The 24,194-nt window shown below is 38.8% G+C and overlaps 1 protein-coding gene across 2 annotated transcripts in view; it reads right to left on the reverse strand.

Annotated features, from left to right (window-relative positions):
- LOC106825165 (cytochrome P450 3A12-like) overlaps window positions 1-18,639 on the reverse strand; it is a 33,641-nt gene extending 15,002 nt beyond the window's left edge. For both annotated transcript variants that reach the window (XM_014831812.3, XM_014831813.3), the window contains exons 1-7: window positions 18,468-18,639; window positions 14,755-14,848; window positions 12,784-12,836; window positions 10,022-10,121; window positions 6,683-6,796; window positions 6,324-6,412; window positions 4,863-5,011 (exon numbers count right to left, since the gene is read on the reverse strand). In XM_014831812.3, coding sequence (XP_014687298.1) covers window positions 4,863-5,011; window positions 6,324-6,412; window positions 6,683-6,796; window positions 10,022-10,121; window positions 12,784-12,836; window positions 14,755-14,848; window positions 18,468-18,538 — 670 coding nt within the window. In that variant the 5' untranslated portion in view covers window positions 18,539-18,639. The remainder of the gene's footprint in view (window positions 1-4,862; window positions 5,012-6,323; window positions 6,413-6,682; window positions 6,797-10,021; window positions 10,122-12,783; window positions 12,837-14,754; window positions 14,849-18,467) is intronic.
- Between the last annotated feature and the right edge of the window lie 5,555 nt (window positions 18,640-24,194).

A 24,194-nucleotide genomic window follows, 5' to 3' on the forward strand; every position in this document is an offset into this window, starting at 1 on the left:
GAAAGAACAATGAACATACTAACTTTCCTGGAGCAAATATAATTTGCTCTACTAATCAAAAAAGTAAAAGACATGGTTCCCATTCAGGAGCCAATCCCTCTGTGATCTTTGCTCAGACTTCCAAGCCACTGGCTGTGCAAGGGTGAGTCCACACATAGGGGGCATCACTGTAGCAGTTAGATCTGTGGTCCTTTCCACATGTTTGAGGTGACCAAAAACAGGATTAAATTACTTGACTTTTTAGGTTTTAGTCTATTGAACTAGTGTCACTTTGAATGAACTAGACCATAGCTTGCTTTAATTATCCATGCTGCTCAAGAAATAGTAGCTGAGACAAATAATACAGTATATGCCCTTTGATCACAATGGAATAAAATTAGAAATCAAAGAGACTGAAAATTGGGAAACTCAAAAATACTTGGATACTGAAAAATACACTCTTAAATAACCAATGGGTCCAAGAAGAAATAAAAAGAGCAATTGAAAATTGCTTTGTGATGAAAAAAAATGAAGACACAATATACAAAAAATAATTGGATATAGCAAAAGCAGTGTTTAGAGAGAAATTTATGGCCATAAGTATCTACATATAAAATGGACAAAAATATCAAATCAAAAACCTAGGTTTCTACTTTAACACTGAAAAAGAAAGCAAACTAAAGTTAAGGAAAGTAGAAGAAAGGAAAGAATAAAGATGAGGGTAGAAATTAATGAAACAGTGAATAAAAATAGAGAAAAATAAATAAAATTAAAATCTGATTATTTGAACAAGCTAAAGCTAGATTGACCAAGACAAAAAAGGGAGAAGGTTCAAATTGCAGGCTGTAGAAATGAAAGAGGAGACACTACTACTGAAATTAAAGAAAAAGATAAATAAAAAGGATTATAAATGCATACTATGAAGAATTGTATTCCAACAAATTAGAGAACTTAGATTAAATGGACAAATTCCTATAAAGACCCAAACTATAGAAACTGGTCCAAAAAGAAATAGACAATCTGAATAGACCTATAATAAATAAAAAGCCTGAATTTGTAATTTAGAAACTACCCAAACAGAAAAGCTTAAGTCCAGATTGTTTCAATGGTAAATTCTACCAAATATTTAAAGAAGAATGGACTCATGTTTTTCACAAACTCTTCCAAAAAATAGAAGGTGAGGGAACACTTTCAAAGTCATTCTACAAGGCCAGTATTGTCATGATACTAAAATCAGAGAAATATGTCACAGGAAAAGAAAACTACAAGCCGTCAATATCTTATGAACATGGATGCATAAGTCCTCAACAAAACACTAATGGCACCTAGGAACACATAAAGTAAGTACAATTGACCTTTAGTACGCACAGGTTATACATCTGCAGATTCAACTAACACCGATGGAACTGCTTACAATGGTTGCATCTGTACTAAACTTGTACAGACTTTTTTCTCCTGTCATTATCCCCTGAGCAATGCAGTATCACAACTATTTACATAGCATTTATATGGTAGTAGGTATTTTAAGTAATATAGATATGATTTGAAGTATATGGGAGGATGTGTGTAGATTATGTACACATAAGATGCCTTTTTTATATGAGGGTCTTGATAATCTGCGATTTGGTAACTATGATGGTCCTGGAACAAATTCCCTATGAATATTGAGGGATGACAGCATACACCCTAAGCAAGTGGTGTTTATTCCAGGAATGCAAAACTGTACAATACACCATATCAATAGAATTAAAAACTAACACACATGATTATCTTAATAGATGCACAAAAAGCATTTAAAAACATTTGACATTCTTTTGTGATGAAAATACATATCAAAACAGGAATAAAAGGGAATTTCCCCAACCCGATAGAAGGTGTCTGCCAAAAGCTAATAATTAACAGCATACTTATTATTGAAAATTGGATACTTTCTCCTAAGATTGAGAACAAGACAAAGATGACTCTCATCACTTTCATTCAACATTGTATTGGAGGTTTTAGCCAGACGAGTCAGACAAGAAAAGGGAATAAAAGTTATCCATTTAGGAAATGAAGGAGTAAAACTACCTCTATTATCAGATAACATGAGGTAGTACATACAATATCCTAAGTAGCCCATTAAAGATCTGTTAGTAGTAGTACACCATTTAAGCAACATTACAGGATACAGGATCAATGTACAAAAATCAATTGTAGTTCTATACACTGCAATAAACAATCCATAAGTAGAATTAAGAAAAGAACTCCATTTACAATAACATGGAAAATAGAGAACACTTAGGAATAAGTTCAACAAAAGAAGTGCAAAATTTATACTCTGAAAACTACAAAACACTGTTGAAATTATTTAAAGATCTAAGATTTACTTTTCCATTTAAGAAAAACCTCTATGTTCATGGATCACAAAACTTAATACTGTTAAGATGGTAATAACCCCCAAATTTATTTACAGATTTCACACGTTCCCTATCATAATCCTAGCTGGCTTTTTTGTAGATATTGACAATAAAATTTAAAAATTGATATCAAACTGCAAGGGATCCAGAAAAGTTAAAAACTTCTTGATAAAAAAGTAGGAGCTCTCATACTTCTCAATTACAAAACTTATCACAAAGCTATAAGAACCAAGACAATGTGGTACTGGCATAAGACTAGACATACAGGTCAATGGAATCAAATTTAGAGTCTAGAAAAAAACACATGTGTCTATGGTAAACTGAATTTTAAGAAAAATTTAAGGATCATTTAATGGGGAAAAATAGTCTTTTCAACAAATAGTGCTGGGGCAATTGGATAACCATATGCCAAGGAGTGAAACTGGATTCTTACATCATACCATATAAAAAAATGCACTCAAAATGGATCAGAGACCTAAACAAAAGAGCAAAAACTATATAACTCTTAGAAGAAAACCAAAGGGTAAATCTTCATGATCTTAGACTTGGCAATGGATTCTTAGATATGACACCAAAAAGCAAAAGCAATAAGAGAAAAACACATAACTTGCACATAATCAAAATTAAAAGTTTTGTGCTTCAAAAGACACTAGCATGAGAGTAAAAAGAAACTTCCAGAAGGAGAGAAAAAAATTGCAAATCAAATATCTGATAAGGGATTCTTCTGCAGAATATATATAAAAAAAAACTCTTACAACTCAACAACAAAAAGACAAACAATCCAACTATAAATAGGCAAAAGATTGAAGACATTTATCTAAAGATATAAAAAGGGCCAACAAGTGGGCCCAGCCTGGTGGCAGAGTGGTTAAGTTTGTACGTTCCACTTCAGTGGCCCAGAGTTTGCTGGTTCAGATGCCTGGTATGGACATGGCACTGCTTGTCAAGCCATGCTGTGGCAGGAACCCCACATATAAAGTAGAGGAAGATGGGCACGGATGTTACCTCAGGGCCAGTCTTCGTCAGCAAAAAGAAGAGGATTGGCAGCAGATGTTAGCTCAGTGTTAATCTTTCTCAAAAATACCAAATGGCCAAGGAGCATATAAAAAGTTGTTGAACATCATTAGCCATTAGGAAAATGCAAATCAAAACCACAACAAGGTATAACACTTGACACTCACTAGGATGACCATAATTAAGAAAATAGATAAGTGTTGACCAAGTGTTGGCAAAGATGTGGAGAAACTGGAACCTTCACCCATTGCTGGTGGGAATGTAAAATGGTGTAGCTATAGTGGAAAACAGTTTGGCAGTTCCTTAATAAGTTAAACACAGAGTTACTACATAACTCAGCAATTCCACCTCCGAGTACATACCCAAAATATTTGAAAACACATATTCAATGGATAAACAAAAGGCAGTATATCCATGCAATGAAATATTATCTGACCATAAAAAGAAATGAAGTACTGATACATGCTACTGCAATAATGAACCTTGAAAACATATGTTAAATGAAAGAAGCCAACTATAAAATACCACATATTATATGATTCTATTTATATGAACTGTCCAGAATAGGCAAATATGTAAGCGACCAAAAGTAGATTAGTGGTTGCATAGGAGTAAGGGGAGAGGGAGGTGATTGTTAACAGCACAGGGTATTTGTGTTGAGAAAAATGTTCTACAATTGACTATCGTGGCGCTTGCACATATCTTTGAGTGCACTAAAATTTTTTCTTCAGTTTTCTTGAGATATATTTGACATATAACACTGTATAAGTTTAAGGTGTACAGAATAACTTGAAATACATATGTTGAAACATGATTACAACAATGACTTTAGTTAACATCATCACCTAATATATTTACATTATTTTTCCTTTGTGATAAGAACTTTTAGGATTCTCTTTTAAAAATTTACAATTATACCATACAGAAGTGTTAGCTATAGTTATCATGTTGTATTTTATATCCCCAGTACTTATTTATCTCACAACTGAAAATTTGTACCTTTTGACTGCTTTCTTCCAGTTACCCCATCCCTCAACTCCCACCTCTGCAAATCAGAAATTTGAACTTGTTTCTATGAGATTTTTTTATCTTAAATTCCACACATAAGTGGAATACAGTTTTGATCTTTCTCTGTCTGACATTTCACTCATAATGCCCTCCAGGTATATCTATGTTGTAGCAAATGGCAGGATTTCTCTCTTTTTTACAACTGAATGCTATTCCACTATATATTTATACCTTGTTTTCTTTATCCATTCATCTGTTGATGGACATATAATTTGTAAAAAACATTGAAGTGTACATTTTAAATGGGTGAATTATGTGGTATATGAATTAACCATTAATAAAACTGTGAAAGAAAAAAAGAAGGAATGCAAGAAAGAAATGAAGGAAGGAAGGATAAAAAGAAAGAAGGAATAAAGGCAAGAAGGAAGGAAGCAAGGAAAAAAAGGAAAGTAGCAGTCCACATACATAATAAGATAGTGAGTGGATCGAAGAAATGAAATTTTAAGATGTTCTTGCAGTTTTCCACAAAGGGATGTTGTGGGTTGTTCAGGGAATCAATGTTCACTCCAAATGATATGCCAGTAATCACATCCATGCTGTAGGCCCCAAAGAACCTGTGTGGAGAAAGAAGCATAGAAAATTAAAATCAGCACCTCTTTAATATTTAATCCAACATATGATGCGAGAAGTGGATATAAATTCATATGTCCAGGCAAGAAAGAAAAAGAGTTACACACTTCAGAACGTTTGGCTGGATGATCTGAAGAGTCTGTGCTACCACCACACTCATTCATGAGGTGTTTATCAGGTTCCAATCATTCAGCTGGCCCCCTGTGATCGGGACACTAGTGCAAGTTAGACCAACCTCTGAGCTCAGGAGTTCAGACATAGCTGGATAGGTGCCCATAAACTGACAAATTACAGTAGAGTGCTTTGAGTATGGGCAAAAGTAGGTATATACACACTCTGAGCAGGACAGAGGGTAGAATAATTAACTCTTCCTAGAGAAGTCAAGAAAGGTGACATTAATCTGGGGCTTGACTCACCAGAGTGTCTATGCTCAGACCCGATTCCTCTTTAGCACATTACAGAACAGCAGCATCCTGTTCTGAGTTGCCAGGAACATCATCCCTCCTTCTCTACACCCCTGATAAGACTTTTGAAGGATTGGCTCTACCTTAACACCAGTGATCTCAGGTTGCCCCAATTGCAGACTCATTTCTGTAAAATGTAAGAACTGAGGATGCTCCTAGTTTATAGAATATAACGTATCACTTCACAATTGATTTGGCAGATCCCATGGTTAAGTGATCGTATGTCCCCAGTCTTCTCACTGCAATCTCAGATTACAACTGTTTCTGCATAATTAAAAAAATCCCAGTATAGACAATAAATGATATGGTAACCCTACCCATACTCTGTACAGGACTTTCTCTCTTTTGAAACTGAAGGAAGAAGAAGTGGCAGTAAGATTTATTATTTAGTGCTTTCCTGGGATCCTCAGTAAACCTGTGAAGAGGTTTAACTTGTTCCAAGTTCCACATTGGAATTTTCCTGCCCACTGATATGCACCAAGTGCCTGTCCTTCCCACCATTCCTTACCCTCTACACATAAAACATTGGTGTGATTATGTTTCTTCTTTCTAAACTTTGTATTTTTGTCTTCCAGAATATCCAAGGGGATAATTAAGCAGATAAAGTAACCCTGGCTCATGTATACAGGTGAGAAGACCCTTTCTATCCTGGCTGCCCTGCCTTCTTGAGTGAGCCACCTATTCTTGGGTAGCTCATTGAAGTTTTAACATTACACACTTACTTCTGTTTGGTCACTAAATTACCTCAAAAGTGGTAATTTGGGCTGAATGGCAGGCTGCTGGAGGGTCTCGTGACAGAGCTCAGAATCCCAGCAGGTGCACTCCTACTTACTCTTTTAAGGTGATGGGCATGCCTTTCTCTGCTTCCTTCCTCAGGTTCCTTACCAACACATCTCCATACTGACTAATGGTGGGGAACATCTAGACAGAAAAGACAGCATCACCTGAGGTTAAATGTGGATACTCAAGTCCTAAAAAGAAGTGGCTTTCACGAGCATGGAGCAGTAAGTGACACTGTGTCATGAATCTTAGAATGTCTCTTCCGAGACATAATAATAAAAGACCATTTTTAGGAAGCTCAAATTTATCAGACTACTCGTCAAAAAGAGGCTCATAAGTAAGGTATTATTTCCTGTCTGTCCTCCTATTAATTCTTTAAGAGTCTAATTAAAAGTACTCTTATTTTCTTACCTCCTTGAGCTTTCCACTGGTGAAAGTTGGAGACAGCAACGTTCGCATTCTTTTCCATTGTTCATCCTCAGATAAAGTGATGCTACTTTTCAAAATTCCCACTGGACCAACAGGCTAGAGTTGAAAGTAAAAACATTCTTCCTCAAATAAGTTTTGGTTGTCTCAACAGTTGTAGAAAATCTGTTAAACGGGTGTCTATTACTCAACAATTTTAGTGACTGTCTACTTAGTATCAGACCCTATACTAGATATTCAATAAATACTTATCCCAAATGCCTAAGTTCCTATGAGGATGGAGGAGACATCCAGACACTGATGTGGTTTCGAATCTCTATATTCCAGTCTCTTTTTAAATGCAAGTGACCCATGTGGTAGGGAAAATGTTTTTCCAGGGCCGTAAACAAGAATTAGAGCTACTACATCCTCCAGGACTGTGCAGGGATCAAAGGAATTGGTGACAGATAGTCTTGTCAAAATGTGTGTGGCCTCAGACCAATTCTGTCTTTACCTACCTAGTTCTGAAGAACTAATGAACAGCATGGTGACTATAGTTTTTAACTCTGTATTACATAATTGAAATTTTCCACAAGAGTTCATCTTAAGTGTTCTTACCACAAACACAAAAAAGTAACTATGAGAAGTGATGGATACATTAATTTGTTTGTAGTAATCATTTCACAATGCATACATATTTCAAAACATCACGTATTATGCCTTAAAAATATACTATTTGTTGGAAGTAAATGAATAAAAATTTTAAAATGGTGAGAGATTGAATGTTTCCTCCTAAGATTAGAAAGAGGGCAAAAATTCCGCTTTTGCCACTCTTATTTAAAATCATTGTGGAAGTCCTAGTCATTGTAGTAAGTGAAGAAAAAGAAATAAAAGGCATAGATAGCGGAAAGGGAAAAATATGTGTCCACATTTTGAGGTGGCATAATTGTCAATGTAGAATATCTCAAGGAATGTAAAAAGAAAACCTCTAGAAATAATAAATGAGCTCAACAAGGCTGTGGAATACAGGATCAACACACAAAAATGAACCACAAATCTATATGATAATTAAAATGTGAAAACACATTAAAAACACAATACCTTTTACAATCACTCCAAAGCAAATGAAATACTTCAGGTGTAAATTTAACAAAACATATACAGGATTTCTCTGCCAAGAACTACAAAATGTTGGTGAAATTAATCAAAGAAATCCTAAATATATGGAGACATACTGTGTTTATAGATTGAAAGCCTTCACCTAGTAAAAATATAGATTTTTTTTCTCCAAATCGATCCATAGGTTTAAATAAATTGTTATCAAAATCTAAACTTTTTTTTTGTAAATATAGATAAGCTTATTGTAAATTAGTATGGAATGGCAGAGGACTTAGAATAGCTAAAAAAATTCTGAAGAAAAAGTGGAAGGAATCATTCTAAACATTAAGACTCACTGTGTAGCTACAGTAATCAAGATTGTGTGGTACTGGTGTAAGGATAGAAACATAGATCAAGGAACAGAATAGAGAATAAGAAATAGACAAACATAAATAGGCCAAACTGATCTTTTTTCTATTTTATTTTTACTGAGGTTATGATAGTTTACAACCTTGTGAAATTTCTTCATACATTATTCTTTGTCAGTCCTATTATAGGTGCACCACTTCACCCTTTGTCCCCACTCCCATGACCCGTTTTGCCTGGTAACAACTAATCTGTTCTCTTTGCCCACATGTTTGTTTATCTTCCACATATGAGTGGAGTCATACAGAGATTGCCTTTCTCTATCCCGCTTATTTCACTTAACATAATACCCTCAAGGTCCATCCATGTTGTTGTGAATGGGATGATTTCATATTTTTTATGGCTGAATGGTATTCCGTTGTATATGTATACCACATCTTCTTCATCCAATCATCAGTCGATGGGCACTTAGGTTGCTTCCATGTCTTGGCTACTATGAGTAATGCTGCAATGAACATCGGGGTGCATGGTTCTCTTTGAATTGCTGATTTCAAGTTCTTTGGTTAGATACCCAGTAGTGGGATGGCTGGGTCATATGGTATTTCTATTTTTAATTTTATGAGAAATCTCCATACTGTTTTCCATAGTGGCTGCACCAGTTTGCATTCCCACCAGCAGTGTAGGAGAGTTCCTTTTTCTCCACAACCTCTGCAACATTTGTTATTTTTTGTTTTGGTCATTTCAGCCATTATAATGGGTGTGAGGTCATATCTTAATACACTTTTGGTTTGCATTTCCTTGATGATCAGTGATGATTAGTGTCTTTTCATGTGCCTATTGGCCATCCACATATATTCTTTGGAGAAATGTCTGTTCACTTCCTCTGCCCGTTTTTTTGATTGGGTTGTTTGAATTTTTGTTGTTGAGTTGTGTGAATTCTTTATATATTATGGAGATTAACCCCTTGTCCAATAAATGATTTGCAAATATGTTTTCGCAGTTGATGAGCTGTGTTTTTGTTTCAATTCTGTTTTCCCTTGCCGTGTAGAAGCTCTTTAGTCTGATGAAGTCCCATTTGTTTACTCTTTCTATTGTTTCCTTTATCTGAGAAGATACTGTGTCTGAAAAGAGCCTTGTAAGACTGAAGTCAAAGAGTGTACTTAGGACAAACTGATTTTTGATAATGGTTCAAAAGCTATTCAGTGGTGGAAAGACAGTCTTTTCACAAATTGTGCTGGTGCAATTAGACATGTATAGGCGAAAAAAAAAAACTGGACTTTGACCTAAACCTCACATATTATACAAAAATTAACACAAGACGGATCAAAGAATTAAATGTAAAACATAAAATAGGCGAAAGTCTTTGGGACTGAAGGTTAGGTGAAGAATGTTGAGACTTGACAACAAACGCATAGCCCATAAAAGGAAAAACTGATAAACTGCCTTCATCAAAATAAAATAAAGGTTGCTCTGTAAAGTTCCTGATAAGAAGAAAAGACAAGCTAAGTATTGTGACTTTAAAAGAATAGTAAGGGGGAGTCTTATGGTGATGGAACAATTAGGTATGTTGAGTGTGGTAGTCTTTACACATCTACATATATAATAAATTTTCATAGAGCAACATACACAGATGAGTGCACATAAAAATGATGAAATCTGATAAAAGTCTGTGGATAGTACCAATGTCAACTTCCTGCTTTCATATTATACTATAGTTATGCATGTTATTACCACTGGGGTAAACAGGATGAAGGGTAAATGTCATGGAACTGCCCTGTACTTCTTTTTGGGACAACTCCCTGTGAATCCATAATCAATTCAAAAAAAAAAACAATTAATAAATAAATTAACTTTTAAAATAAGTATAAAATGGATGCCTACCCGCCGGTTTGTGAAGAGGGAATAACATTCTTTCACTAATACTGTTTTGATCATCTCTGGATCCGTGATGGCCAACACAGGCTGTCGACCATCGTAAAACCTGTGTTGGGGAAACAGAGCTGATTAAATTTAACACGCTGGTTCCTGCAGCTGAGCTAGGCCTGAAAGTTCAGACTTTCATCCTGAAGTTACATAACCCAAATTCCTAGAGATCATGATTAGAAAAACATTAGAACACTTAAGTGTAGGTAGTGTGTACATGGGTGTTTTCTATACCACTCTTCGTAGATTTCTGTATGTTTGAAGTATTTTATCATCAAAAAGGAATTTAGGTCAGTAAAAATTGAAGGCGAATAAATTATCCAAGAATAAAAAATAATTAATTAAAGAAAATCCATCCACACAGTCATTCAAAATTATAAGTTTGAGGATACATGAAATACATAAAAAATGCACATGTATGTTAGATGAAAATTGTAGACATACTGATCACATATATGCAAAAATGTTTCTTCAAATGAAAAAGACTTGGAATACTCAAAAAGTGATAGTAGGAGTATGAATTACTTCTTTGCTCTATTTTCTAAAATTTGCTTACCATTTTACAATTTTTTAAAGGAAATATTATTTTTACCTGCAAGGGAGGACCTTGGTAGTATCATGGTTACAAAAATTTGAAAGAAAAGGACAAAGAGAATTTTAAAAAAACCAAAGAGCATGTATAATTCATTTTAAGCATATTTTCTTTTTGTTACTTTATGTTTATCCTAATATGTGGTTTTCAAGTCAGCCTTGGGCTCCATGTAGGTGACATCCCTTAGAAGCAGGGCAAGCCCACTTTGACACATGTACCACACAAACCTGACTTTTTATATGTGATCCATCCCAATTTGGCCAGACCCCCTGACTGTCAGAATACCCATCATGGGAATGGGCCGCCAGCAAGAGGTTTACTATAAGTTTAATTACAGTGTCCTCTGGCATTTATCTTTCCACTATAAATCATTCACATTTTCTGGAACAAAATGGAAGATTGTGCACAAGTCTCGCCTATTCTTTCTTTGACTTCACAGAAGAATTTCAAATGGTTTTGTGATCACATGTAAAAATGGATGAGAAACACTGCATTTAATGCTGCCCATTTCTGAAACATAGTCTTTAACTTTCAGAAGGTTTAAGTGGACACTGAGTATATCTAGTGTTGAAGCAGGGATATAAGTTATTGACTTGAAACTTAGGGCTCCTCTTCCATCAGATTGGTCATATTTCCTGGATGATTTCTCTCTCCCCATTGTATTTTTTCATAAACACCTGGGTGAAGGGCCAGTGGTGAAGTTTTGACAATAATACTGAAAAATTGCTCCCAGCACCTCCTATACCATTTTCCTCTTTGGATTGCTGTGACCCGTCCCTTTATATTCATGATCCCATAACAGCTTTAGTATTCCTTTAACAATGAGTTAGAATTCAGATTCTTGCGCCTCACCCCAGATTCTCCAGACTCCATACTGCAGGGGGATGGGCCCCCAAATCTGCATTTTTAACAAGCTCTCCCAGGTGGTTCATATCTACACCCAAGCATGACAAGCATTTCCTAAACAGAGAGAGGTCCACAAGGGAAAAACCACTTCATCCAGAGCTCACAAGTACTAAGAAGTGGAAGGGGAGTTGGAGCTGAGCCAGTGGAGATCGAGCACTGTGTGTTCTTTCCACTCAATCAAGTTGCCTTTCTGGGCCATGCAAAATCAGCAAGGCCCATGGTTTCTGAGGACTTGATGAGGGAAGATGAAGAGATATGAAGAGGCAAAGTCTTCTCCCAATTGCTTTTAGCATACAAACATGACATGTTATGTCTCGCACAGCTCTCACCAAACCTCCAGCAGCTCTGAAAGGAAACAGTTGCTAAAATAGGCCAAGGACACTCTACAAAATCATCAAATCCATCAGCCCCCTGGGAAACATTACAGTTTAGAACCCTTGTGCATCTGTTCAAGGTGAATAGTCTGGAGTAGATACAGAAGTACTTGTATACATGTCTATTGAAAAGTAAATCTTTGCTAAATTTAAAACAAACTAATGACTCCACAGCTACAGAGAAAGTTAAAAAAGCTGATCATAAATGGGCTCCCATCTTTTTCCCTAAGTCAACCAGCCCTTCTTTCAAAAGGCCATCTTTTTTTTTTATTCTAGTTGTAAGTTCTTCTGGCTCTGTTATGTGGGATGCCACCCTGAGAATGGCTTCATGAGTGGTGCTAGGTTCACGCCCAGGATGCAAACCAGCGAAACCCTGGAGTGCCAAAGCTGAGCCATGGGGCCGGCCCCCAAAACGACATCTTAAATCCAAATATTAATAAATAACTTTTGGCTTTTAGTTACAATTAAATCATGTTGGAAAAGAGTAATAACATGCATTTAAAAGCACATATTAGAACAATTTGATACAATGTACTTTTATGCGATGAAAGGTGACTTAAAGAATAAAAAATGGAGGTGAATGGGGTAGTGAGATCTTGGACAGAAAGTGATGCTAGCTATCCCTGTGCCATCAAAGTCTTGAGAAAAGCAATAACCTGCAACTTTCCAGCCTGATTCAGAATGTAGACTTTGACCCCTGGGGACATATGGGATCCCTGGGAGGACAAGGCTCCAAAAAGCTTGACAATGATGGCATCATCCCAAGAGTGGGACTAAGATTTCCTTCTAAACCACAGGGCTGCATCATAAAAACAAGTCTATGCGATGGAAATTCCAAGACTACTCACCCCCATATTTTTCCATACTTTTTAAAACATGTCTTGTCAAAATCCCAAAAACCCTGCAAGGAAAAACAAAATTAGATTATTACTCAAAATGTATTGAACCCTATCTCAAATTGGGATCAACGTGACTCGAGTCCCATGAAATCAGGCTTACTATCTTTCATTGGCAGTTAAGAGAGAAGCTCTTACTCAGAGACCTCTTAGGGCAAAGAAGAGAAAATAGAGGAGCTGTTTGAAATGGGAAATTTAAAGGCACTCAAATGTTCTCCAAGTATCATAGATACTAAATGCTTACCCTTGTCTATGAACACTCAGTAACTTCTTGCCTTACTGAAGTGTGTTTGCTCCTGCATATGTTGTCTCTAAAATCTCAGAAACCTCTCAATGATTACCTGCATGGTCACTTGAGAAAACTGAAACTGAGGGAATATGTGAGTGGCCTGCACACTCTTTGATCTCCTAGTAAGCATCCTTTTCATTTATATCATGAGCCCTCTCTAGAAATGTAGGGGAATTAGGAAGTTAAAGACAACAGTGACCTCTTTTAGTCTAGGAGATTTGAATAAGTCTAAGGCTTGTTTGTTGAGTGAGAAAGTGAGTGAATGAATGACAAAGTGAGCCCGCCTTCTAGTTTTCTAGCTCAACACAGAAAGGACCAGGAGATGCCACCACTCTACAAAAGACTAAACAAATTAAAACAGTTGTTTTGAGTTTTCACTCCTATAACTTAGAAAATATCTCCCCATTGCTAACTTTCAGCTGTAATATTTGATGATTTAAATATGCAAACCAGGATCCTAGAAATGTTTGTCTTGGTGTGCACCTTCTAAAGAACTGATTCAGGAAAGATAGAAAGGAAGTTATTGCTTTTTCAGAGGAAACAAAGTACAGGAATTTCTTAGGTGGTAATCAGGCACTGAAGGCCTCAGTTAAAAGAATCAAGATCTGAGAAACAAGCCTCAGGCCAGTGCAAAAGGGAATACAAGGCAGAGAGGAGCATGTTTGTGAGGCTCTGACTGCTTGCAATCTGGATGTGTGCTCAAACTCTCCCCAGGGGCAAGGCTCTGGGTAATGCATCAAAGGTAGATTAACCACTAAGACTTAGCCAAAATTCACAGTCCAGGTGTCACCTATTACATTCCATTTAGTTAAATTAAATTTTTAATAATTTTATCAAATATTCTCCTTTCTAGTGATTAAGTGTAAGTGGGTCTGCCTTTGTTCAAAAATAAAACACAACTCATCTAGAGGTTAAACATTTGAAGTTGATAAACAACTATCCTCCTGTCTTAGTTATACACACTCCCACTTCAGACTCACTATAGATTGCTTCCTTTAAACACAGATAAGTAAATTAAAAAGCTTTTGTTCCATCTCTCAAATCTCAAAAGACATCATGAAGAGCAAAAGTTGAAGTAGAGCCATGGAAATAACTGTGAGGAGTTAGAAGTTCTTGAGAGAATTTCAGTGTGTGCAAATTACTCAGTGGTGAATACTTGGACTGCCAGATAAACTGAAGTTTCAAAGCCTTCCAAGAGGAATAAAAAAAGAAAGGCTGCCCAGAACTTATGCTATGTACAGAAAAGTCTGACTCAATTTACACAGATGAATGAGCCACTATGGGGCGCTCATCTCATTCTTTTCTCTTAATGCTAAGTGTGATAATACCTTCCTGGCAATCTGCACCTGGCAGAAAGAGAATCTTCATAAAGCTCACAAGTTGGAACATCAAATCCTGTGCTGAATCAGCCAGCCAGAGGGCTGCTCTGTCCAACTGAGGCAAAACCTGAGGCTCACAACAGCTGAAAGTAGTATCCTGGGATAAACGTTGCCATGTACTAGGTGGGGCATATAACACCATTCTGGAAAGTGTGAAGCCTCATAACTACCTCCTGAGGAGGAGCATTTTTACTATGAAACTCAGCTGAGACTGAAAGCATAAGAAGGAAAATAGGGAGGACAAATGATACTCACCTTACGATAGCTGAGGACATTTCCCAAAAAAGGCAGAGGTGTTGGCCCAGGAATTCCTAGTTTTTTAAAAAGCCCATGTGTATAGGTCCCATATCTGTAAAGTGAAAGAGGAAGCGGAATCACGGGTATTGTGGAATAGATGCCGGGGCTGGCCAGTCACTGACTCAGAACTGGAACAGTCAAGTGAGGAGGTAACATGTAGGCGATGAATAATAACGGCAGCTCCAACAGCAGTAGTCACACTCACTTATCATCTTCTTTCCTACCGCCACTGTGAGACCCACAAAAAGTAACAATGACTAGCTAAAAGCAGCTGAATTCTCCATGGTCCCAATCCTAGAATGAATATGCATTAAATGTTCCCAAATTTGAATGCTCATGAGAGGTTCAAGCTGGAATTCTTCCAGGGAATTCGCTCATGTCTATTTACTGTGCTGCCTTTTCCATGATTTGGAGATGCTAATTGTATGTAGAAAGAGGAAATTTTTTTTCTGCTCCAATAATCAGATCTGTGTAACTGCATCCACTCAATAACATAGAGTTACTGAGAAACTGCCTTGACACTGTTCCTACACTTTGCTCAGCTTCTTTCATGCTTTTCTTTCCCTCTATGCCAAGGCTCCATTTTAGGATCTGGTTCTTCTTAAATCGATCTTCACTGAGAGGCCTTGGAGTAGCCACAGTGTTCTTATTTCTATGGAGTGAAAACTCTCTTCAAGATTCAATTTGGCCTTGTAGAAATGTAAGTTTCTTTCAGCTTCACCCAAGTCTCTGTTGTCAGGCAATTTGGTTGACTTGAGCTAAAGAAAAGGGTGATTGACCCATATGCTCCCTGAATGATACTGTATAAAGGAACCAATGACGAAAGAATCCATTTCTAGACCATTATTCCCCTCGTACCATCTGGTCATTCAACCTGTGATACTTAATTGGTAAGTACAGTGCCAGGAACACTCATTTTTCAAGACAGTCAGTCACAAAGCAGCTAGTTTTCTCTCTCTGTGCATGAATTATCTCGAAAACCCCTTAAGGTTGGTGTGCTCTCTGTCAGGCCTGTCTGCAATTCATCTTTCATGTGTCATGTGTGAAATCCCTCAACTTGGGCTTCTGGATCTTCCAAGACTTCCCACTCCAGTGTTATTCAGAGGCGGCCGAATGGAGGAAGAAAGACACTTACAGAAGAGGCTGCTTGCAAAAGTTTTAAGCAAGAAGTTCCTAGGCCTACACAGCTAACTCTATAGAGGCAAATTAGGAAAGTATGGCTGAAAAGTATGCTATGTACAAATGATTCAACATGCCCTACAAGTGCTGTCAGCTGAAAGACAGGGGACCTTATAAACTTCAGGTACCTTCCAGTTGAAAGCAAAAGATGTATCATACAACATAATTAGTAGCCATTAAATCTTCCGGAGAGTCAAATGAAGAGCTTGTCGCTTCTTCTTTGGATGTTAGCTTTTAAAAGAGTATAGGCTCCAAATATTCTATATAAATCAAGCAAACCCTAGAATATGTGATGAAATAAACTGGAAAAATTGCATGAAACTACATGTGTTCAAAGGACCCAGCAGAGGCACCTTGGTCACTCCCAGCAGGGCACTTGGATCCTTCCTCCAGAACAGTTGACAGAAGCATGTGCACTGACTGGCAAAAATGGGGGTGGCCTTGGTTAGTCCCACCCCAGTTGCTTCCCATGCCATTGCAACCATGGCAAATCAATTAAACCAATTTTTAATTCTGAACCTTCAATGTGTTTCTTAAACTCTCAATTGAGGCCAAGGAATTGACTGAAGGTGTCAGCAACATTAATCCACAAGGTCTTGTGTCTGAGCTCACATGGTTCCATATCAAGGCAGAGGGTGGGCTTGGCAAATTCTTTGGTTTCTTTCCAGCACCCTCTTTTTGGTAGAGTAATGCTGCTTTTGGTACAAATGAAGGGCCTACAATAAAGTCAGTTATTTTAATTGTGTGGTCACAAGGAGAGCACTGTCTACAGCTACTAACTCTTGCCTTCACCAGTGTCTTCTATGGCTACAAGGCTGTTTTCTCAGTGGTGACACTGTGTAGTGACAGTCCTGCTGTCAGACAGACTACACACAGTGACTTATATGGCATCCCTGTTTCCAGGCTTCAAGCAAATGAGATGCTATCCCTGCTGCCCTGTGAGGGACTCCTGTGGCCCTGTGGGACCAAGACTGAGGAGTGTCTCTGGGTCGTCTTCTCCTAGGGATGAGGAATATTATTCCACTCCACCCTGACTCTTACCTGGATGTCTTTCATAACACCACTGACTCACAGTCTTGCTTACTCACCTGAACTGAGAGAATAAAACAAAGTGCTGGGCAGGTATATTTAAAAACACATATACTATCTATATCATGTAAGTATATATTTGTACAGTAGTCTTATACTCCTGGAATTATTCTAGAAGGGTGAGGTTATTTATACACCTTTGTAGTCAAAAATAATGAAACAATAGCTCTCTTTTACCCTATAGAAAGAACATGCTGGAAAGAATCTTCTCTCAGTAAAAAGTCTGCAATTAAATAGAAGGAATTATATTGTAACAATTAATTTTAAACTGTCATTAGAAACTACAGTACCACTGTACACAAACTTCCTAATTTTTCTTTCAAAGAATTAAAACCAGATGTATATTTCCTATATTCATATCTGTGTTCAGGATTTCCTACTCTCAAAAAGCGAAATTGAGATAGACGTCAAATGTAACATGGAGGGGGTCACATCTAAAATAACTGGTCTCTCAACCTACTCCATAATGCCAGGAATCCCACCATAAAAGAAATTACTCTGCTGGATGCTTTTGATTCATCCTCCTGTACTATAACATAAAGGGCAAAAATATTTAAAATCCAAATTGGCTTTTGGGGTTCGTGCCTTGGCAGGTGGCTAACAGATATCATACCAGAGGGAAAATAGATCTGTATACTAATGCTAACCCTCCCAGAAACTGGAAGGAAAAGGTGAGAGAAAATAATGCAATTTCAAGATTTCTACCAGGTTTCCTCCACTCTAAAGATTCTTCTTTTAAGGGTAAACAGTTCTGCGTATTACAGGATGGGCTAATGGAGTGTAAGGAGGTGATTTCCAGGGGAAGGGCACAGCAAAGAAGGAAGGCAATCTGATGAAAAAGGCAGAACAATCTCCAACCCTCAGTGAACACTGAGGTTCACTCTGGTGCCTTGTGGATAGGGCGCTGGGTGGTGCAAGGCAGAGGAGAGGGAACCACCCAAATAACACAAGGGTCAGTCCTTCTATATGTACCTTGCAGTAGATGCAGCACCTGGAAGGTGAAGATAATGAGACAATAACCCAAGCCACTTCCTCCTGCCTCTGGGATTCCAGGATCTCGAGAAGGGGTTGAAGAACCCACTGTGCTAGGGCCAGTTGTTTTTAATCTTCATCTGTTGAACTTTGGCTCTACGTCCAAAGCGGTAGTCAATCAGATCATTACCAGGAGCAAATAATGTCACAAAATGATCCTACCTACAGAAATTGGGAATGGTGGTGGTTTACTCCTTCAACAGTTCCAGGTTAGATCAATAATAACCTCTTGCGTGTTTGTAGCTCCCAAAGCTTAAGCAACTTCCCCTCTCTTAACTCTTTTCATCTTCAAAGCACACAAGGGAAAGGGGAGCCAGATTATCTCTCCAAGATAAATGTAACAGGGGACATGAGCCTGGACAGTTACTCACAGATAGAGGAGCCCCAGGATAGTAGCCAGCAGAACCCAGGTGTCTGTGGAGAAGCTTGGAATCAGGTTCATAGTCACTCTCCTTCTGAGATTCTCTCCTATGAATTTTCCTTTCAGCAGTCTGTGCTACTTTTTGCAGGTCTGTAGGTACAGAACTTCCCTTTTAGACCAGTGTAGATTCACTGAGGCTGGAATATTTATGTGCTGGGAGAGGGGGCGGGGCTGAAAATGCAGCCAGTAGAAGGGCCACCTGTGCTTCACCTGCAGGTGTCCTCTCCACCTTGACAGTCAGCAAAACATCACAGACACTCCAAATTTGACCTCCTTTAAGTTCATATCCAGTGGGAAATTAATAAAAAACTCAATCAGCATGACTGGAAAGCCCAAACATTAGATAAACTCACGTAAAGCCACTGGCCTTAAATCTCCTCTAACCTTCCCTTGTTTCCACGACTGCCCACACTCCAAAATACTTGAAATCCTTCAAACAATCTAGGTTACAAATCTTTACCAATGAAGTTTCCTCTGCCTAGAAATGCCCTGTGACCCCTAGAAGGCTCTTACTGATACTTCAAAATCCATCTCAGACAGAACCCCTCCCTTTGAGTCATCAACCATTAGATATAACCATATCCTCCTCTAGGCAACTTCTATCCCTCCAAATTCTATTATTTTCCTCTCTACCCTCCAGCGCTATTGCTTGTTTCCTCCACTTGTTCTCTTATCAGACAGGAAGCTTCTCAAGGTCACAGTGGGGGTATTAATCACCATTAGGTCCCTACTACCTAGAAGAGGCCATCAAGAAGTGTCGATGGAGTTGAGTTGGTAAAGGCGAGATTGCTTGGCCCCTGCCTGTGCTTTTTCTGTGGCTCTTTGGTGATCACAGTATCTTCCTGAATTGTTAATACAAGAGGGCCTGGCTGTACCTTGGCCACCATCAGTGCACATTCAGCCTTATCCACATGGGTTCTGTTGACAAGAGGGCCCCTGAAAGAAAGGCTGGTGGTAGATGAGATATTGATGGCTGCAGCAAAGTGTATCAATACACGCTTCTTCCTGCCCAGTGCCTCAGAGGGTCCTTCAATAGACAGCCAGTTAGACAGACCCTTGACTATAGAATGGTCCTCTCTCTCTGTGAAGACCAATGTCTAAGAACAATAGGTATAAAGGGAGCAGAGGAGAACAACAGCTTGGATTGCCAATGAACTCTGTCCATCCTAATCACAAATTACATGTCAGATGTCAGTGTGGGAAGAACACAGCACCCCGGTTCCAAGAAAATGACATGAGCTTTTTCTCTGGGGCAAAGGAGATTAGATTCACCCACTTGTCCTGCTTTTTGACACGTGGGTGGATTTTTCACGTGCAATGAGAGGATGGTAAAGAAGAGACTTATGATATCAGCTGGTGTCACCTGCCACTGGAAAGTGTAATGCATGAACACAACTGTTCTTATAAGCATTGATTCAAAGCCAAATAAGTGAATGTTATGTGTTTGTATCATGCAGTCTATGGGCTAGAAGACATACCATCCCCGTCTCAAATGCCGACTCCCAGTGGAAGGAGAGACACATAACCGTGCTCAGAACATGTTCTACCTCTGGAATCTCTGGGATAATGGAGCCCTACATACAGGCAATTAATAAAGAAATGTCTGCAAGCTTGAATACCAACAAATGCAGACAGGGGAAGCTTGAAAATGATCCCCAGAAAAAGTGAGATAGAAAGTCCCAGGAGTATCAATAAGTTTCTGTCCCCTTTGGGTGCCTTCCCTGGGCAGTGTTAAAAAAGGTCATGCTATATCCCCAGTTTACAGATGTAGAAACCGAGTCTCAGTGATGGCAAATGGCTTCCCAAAAGCTATTGATCAAAAGAACATATTATAAGTAAGCTAATAGGAGGGGAGACTGAAAAGTTGGCTGCTGCCTTGAAATGCCAATATTCAAAATTTGCCATCTTCTCGAAAGGGCCAATATGAGAACTAGTGAGACCTAAGGCTGCAACAGCAAACTGGCTAAAAATTTGGCTCCTCTCTCCACAGCCACCCCCACATAAGGTCCCCAACGTGTCTTCCAGAACAAAGGACTCAACCTCATATCAGCAGGAACGAAGACAGATGCAAGTCAAGAAGATACCAAGTGTATTGTTAGCTAGGATCTCTCTTTAATGCTCCCAACCAGAGGATACACAGAAAATATCCTAACAAGAAAGTCAAGAATGTCATCTGGTAAGTATTGACAACTTAATTTTCTAACGAAACCCAAAGCCTTCCTTATTCTTCTTGGTAACAATCCCCAGTGGAAAGTAAGGTACTGTCATCCAAAATGCATACTCAGCTACGATGACTCCTACCTAAGCCAAATATGGCCATCCACCTGCCCTAGTCACCTCAGGGTCCGTCCAGCTTGTTGGACTCTATCCCAAGGGTGATATGATAATCACTGATTGGGACTAAATTTAGGCAGTACACTGTCCTAACAAACGCAATGGCTTTGTTCTGCAGGGGGGAGTAATATAAGGCTTGATCTTTGTTCCCCGTCGTTCCATAGATGGGAACACCTAACATGAAGAGACTTTCATCCTGAAAGTTGTGCTGAACGTGTGAAGGAAGACTCTGTGCATCAGAAGAACATCTCATACATACCGTGTCTCTCATATTCTCATTTATGTACTAATGAGTTCATCACGTACTTTCAAAGGTCTGTTCTAAAGGCTTAAGGTACAAATATGATTAAGACCCAGATATTATTCAGGTTGAAGATAGAGAGAGATACTTAAAGTACAGACAAGTAAAAGTATACAGGTATGATAAATAGTTTCCTTATCAACAGGGAATGACTTATCTGCTTTCTCAGGCTCCTTAGCATGTCAAAGATGAATCTCAAATAACATTCAGAGAAGCACTGGACTCAGTTTCAGTGTAAATGGACAGGTGATCAGGGACTCAGTGATGCAGGGAGTACCATCAGTTTGACATGCATGTCCTTTTGTATTGTTAGCCCAAGCAGCACCTGGCTGAGAGAATTACTCCTGGTATGGGGAGGAAGTGTTGCTCTGGAATTATTTGTGCATGAGATTCAATTCTCACAGGTCACAACCTGCAGTGTGGAACAAATGAAAGCATTATGTGTTTCTAACTCAGCTCTCAAGCTCCCACTCTTCTCAGTAGGGAAAAATTTGATCTTGCAAATTCAGGGTAACCAAGTAGTATCTGAATTTGGTGGCTGAGGAAGGGTACTAATCAACTCATCTGGGCCTCATTGTTTCACGGGTGGGGAGAGAGTGGCAGGACATTCTCTCTTGGTATTGGAGGAGGGGTCACTTCACTCCAATATTATTGTATATTGATTGGGGTCTATGACTGCTGTGTTCAGGCCACGTGCCAAGCACTAAATATAAAAAAGTCAAAATCCTTATCCTCATGCAGCGTACCCCACAGGGAGAGAGGCATTAAACAAATAACTATGCAAATCAATATTGAGTTGTAAATTGGGACACATGCTATGGAGTAAAAGAATCCCTTTCTTTAAGCTCCCATAGCATTTGATACAGTTGGCCTGTCTTTCTCTCCTTCTTTGAAAGATATGAAGACATCAGAATCAACAGGACTTGACGCATTGGAAGTGTGTAATCTTGAGCATACCTGCACCTATTTCCTCATCTGTCTGTGAGAGAAATTGACTAGAACTGACCTAGGAAGATTTAACCCAACTGCATGGCACCTTCAGGACTGCCTGCCTCTCTCAACCACTGTGTCCTTTGAGGATTTTCTTTTTCTTTTGCTGAGGAAGATTAGCCCCAAGCTAACATCTGTGCCAATCTTCCCCTATTTTATACGTGGGTCACTATCCCAGCATGGTCGACAGGTAGTGTACGTCCATGCCCAGGATCCAAACCTACGAACCTGGGATGCTGAAATGGAGCAAGCCAAACTTAACTAATAAACCATGGTGCCAGCTCCCTTTGAGGATTTTCTAAACCCTTCCCGTTCTTTCAATATCCTTCTTGTCATTTGGGGTCCTACAGATCCATCACCATATCAGGAACAAGGAGTTCCTGAGTATAACATGGAGAAGTGAAGATGAAATAGTATGGGTCCGGGAGAAGAAAACCACGCATTTAGGCCCTGAACTCAAAAATCTGGAGATGATTTTCAACTGGACTGCAGAGAAATGGGCACACAAAATACCACACAAACACACCACGCATGCACAACCTACCAACAGACACACATACACACACACACACACACACACGACATTAACACACACAACAAGACCTAACATAAGTCAATGAGAGCTAATATTTATTTTTCTGAGTAGTTGGCCTGTGTAAACTGGTTCATTCCACCCCCAAATCCTAAAAGATAGGTATTGTTATGATCCCTATTTTACCAATGATCAAACTCGGGTACAGAAGGGTTAATTGAACACCAGGTTCTCATCACTAATTACTAGTAGAATAGAGATTCAGATTTAGATCTTTATCATTAGAGACCAACCTCTTGATTTAACCAGGCTCAACCATGCCCAAGGCTACACAGAATTAGTGGGAGGACTAGTACTAGCGCCCAGGGCTTCTGCGAGGTCAGTGATCAGTGCTGTGCCCCAACATAGAGCCAAGGTGAAGCCCTCTAGGAAGCCTGGTTATGAGGTCTGGAGTGAGTTGGGGAGATGTCCTTTACAACCCACACATTGCACAATGCAGAAAGCCCCCTTGCCCTAATGTAAAATCACTTCTGTGGCCTTTACAGCAGAGAGATAGAGAAGTACTTTCTCATGGTTGCTCACATTCTACTCCATCCAGAGTGTCACTTTCCTGATAAAATAATCGCTAACACCTCTACTGCAATTTAGAGCTTATAAAGTTATTTCACGTCTCTCCTAATTGATCCTCTCAACAAACCTGTCAGGTAAGTTGGGTTGGGAATTATTGTAATGCACTCTTTACAGGGGTGAAAATAGAAGCTCAGGGTGAGGAAGAGTCTTGCCCAAGCAATTATACATGAATCCAGGGCATGGAGCAGATCTTGCGATGCCAAATTGTGCTGGTGGCTGGCTTACTTGGATTTCAAGGGGCCTCCTGAAATAATTTGGCAGGTTGTGTCAGCCTCACTTTGGATACACATTTCCTTCCACACCTGCCAGCGCACTTACACTGTGGTTGCAAAAATGCTACAAATTTGGTTGTAATCGCAAAAACGAAATAAACATCCTTCTACCCATTACGAAAATTATGTATTCGCTGAATTTGTGGTGTCAGGAGATAGGCGATGTTGAAAATATTTCTGACATGTTACAATCAGAATCAGTTGGGCTTTTAGGAAATCAGATGGTAAAAGGTGATGAAACCAGGTGATGAGTAAAAGAGGAATCAGAGAATGGCAGGCAAATTTCAGAAAACCACATGCAAGGTAACTAATGAAAAACCTGATGTAAGATGAAGGAAGAGATAAGGATTCAGGTGTATGTTGCTAAAGAGGATCGAAGAGTTGGCAGTCTCTCCTAATTGTTGCAGTAAGCTTCTAAGATGTCTGGCCTGATCTGACCTCAGCTGACCACACCCAGGGCATCTCCTACTTGGTCACTAGACACAACGTGGCAAACACAAATCTTGCAACATTCCTCCATTTCTCAAATCCCTGCAACCCTTCCCATCATTGTCAGGATAAAATCTAAATGTCTCAGGTTAGCAATGCAAGTCCACTTACCTTATGTACACATTTTTT

Source organism: Equus asinus, chromosome 14 (assembly GCF_041296235.1).
Source record: "Equus asinus isolate D_3611 breed Donkey chromosome 14, EquAss-T2T_v2, whole genome shotgun sequence".
Classification (NCBI taxonomy): Eukaryota; Metazoa; Chordata; class Mammalia; order Perissodactyla; family Equidae; genus Equus; species Equus asinus.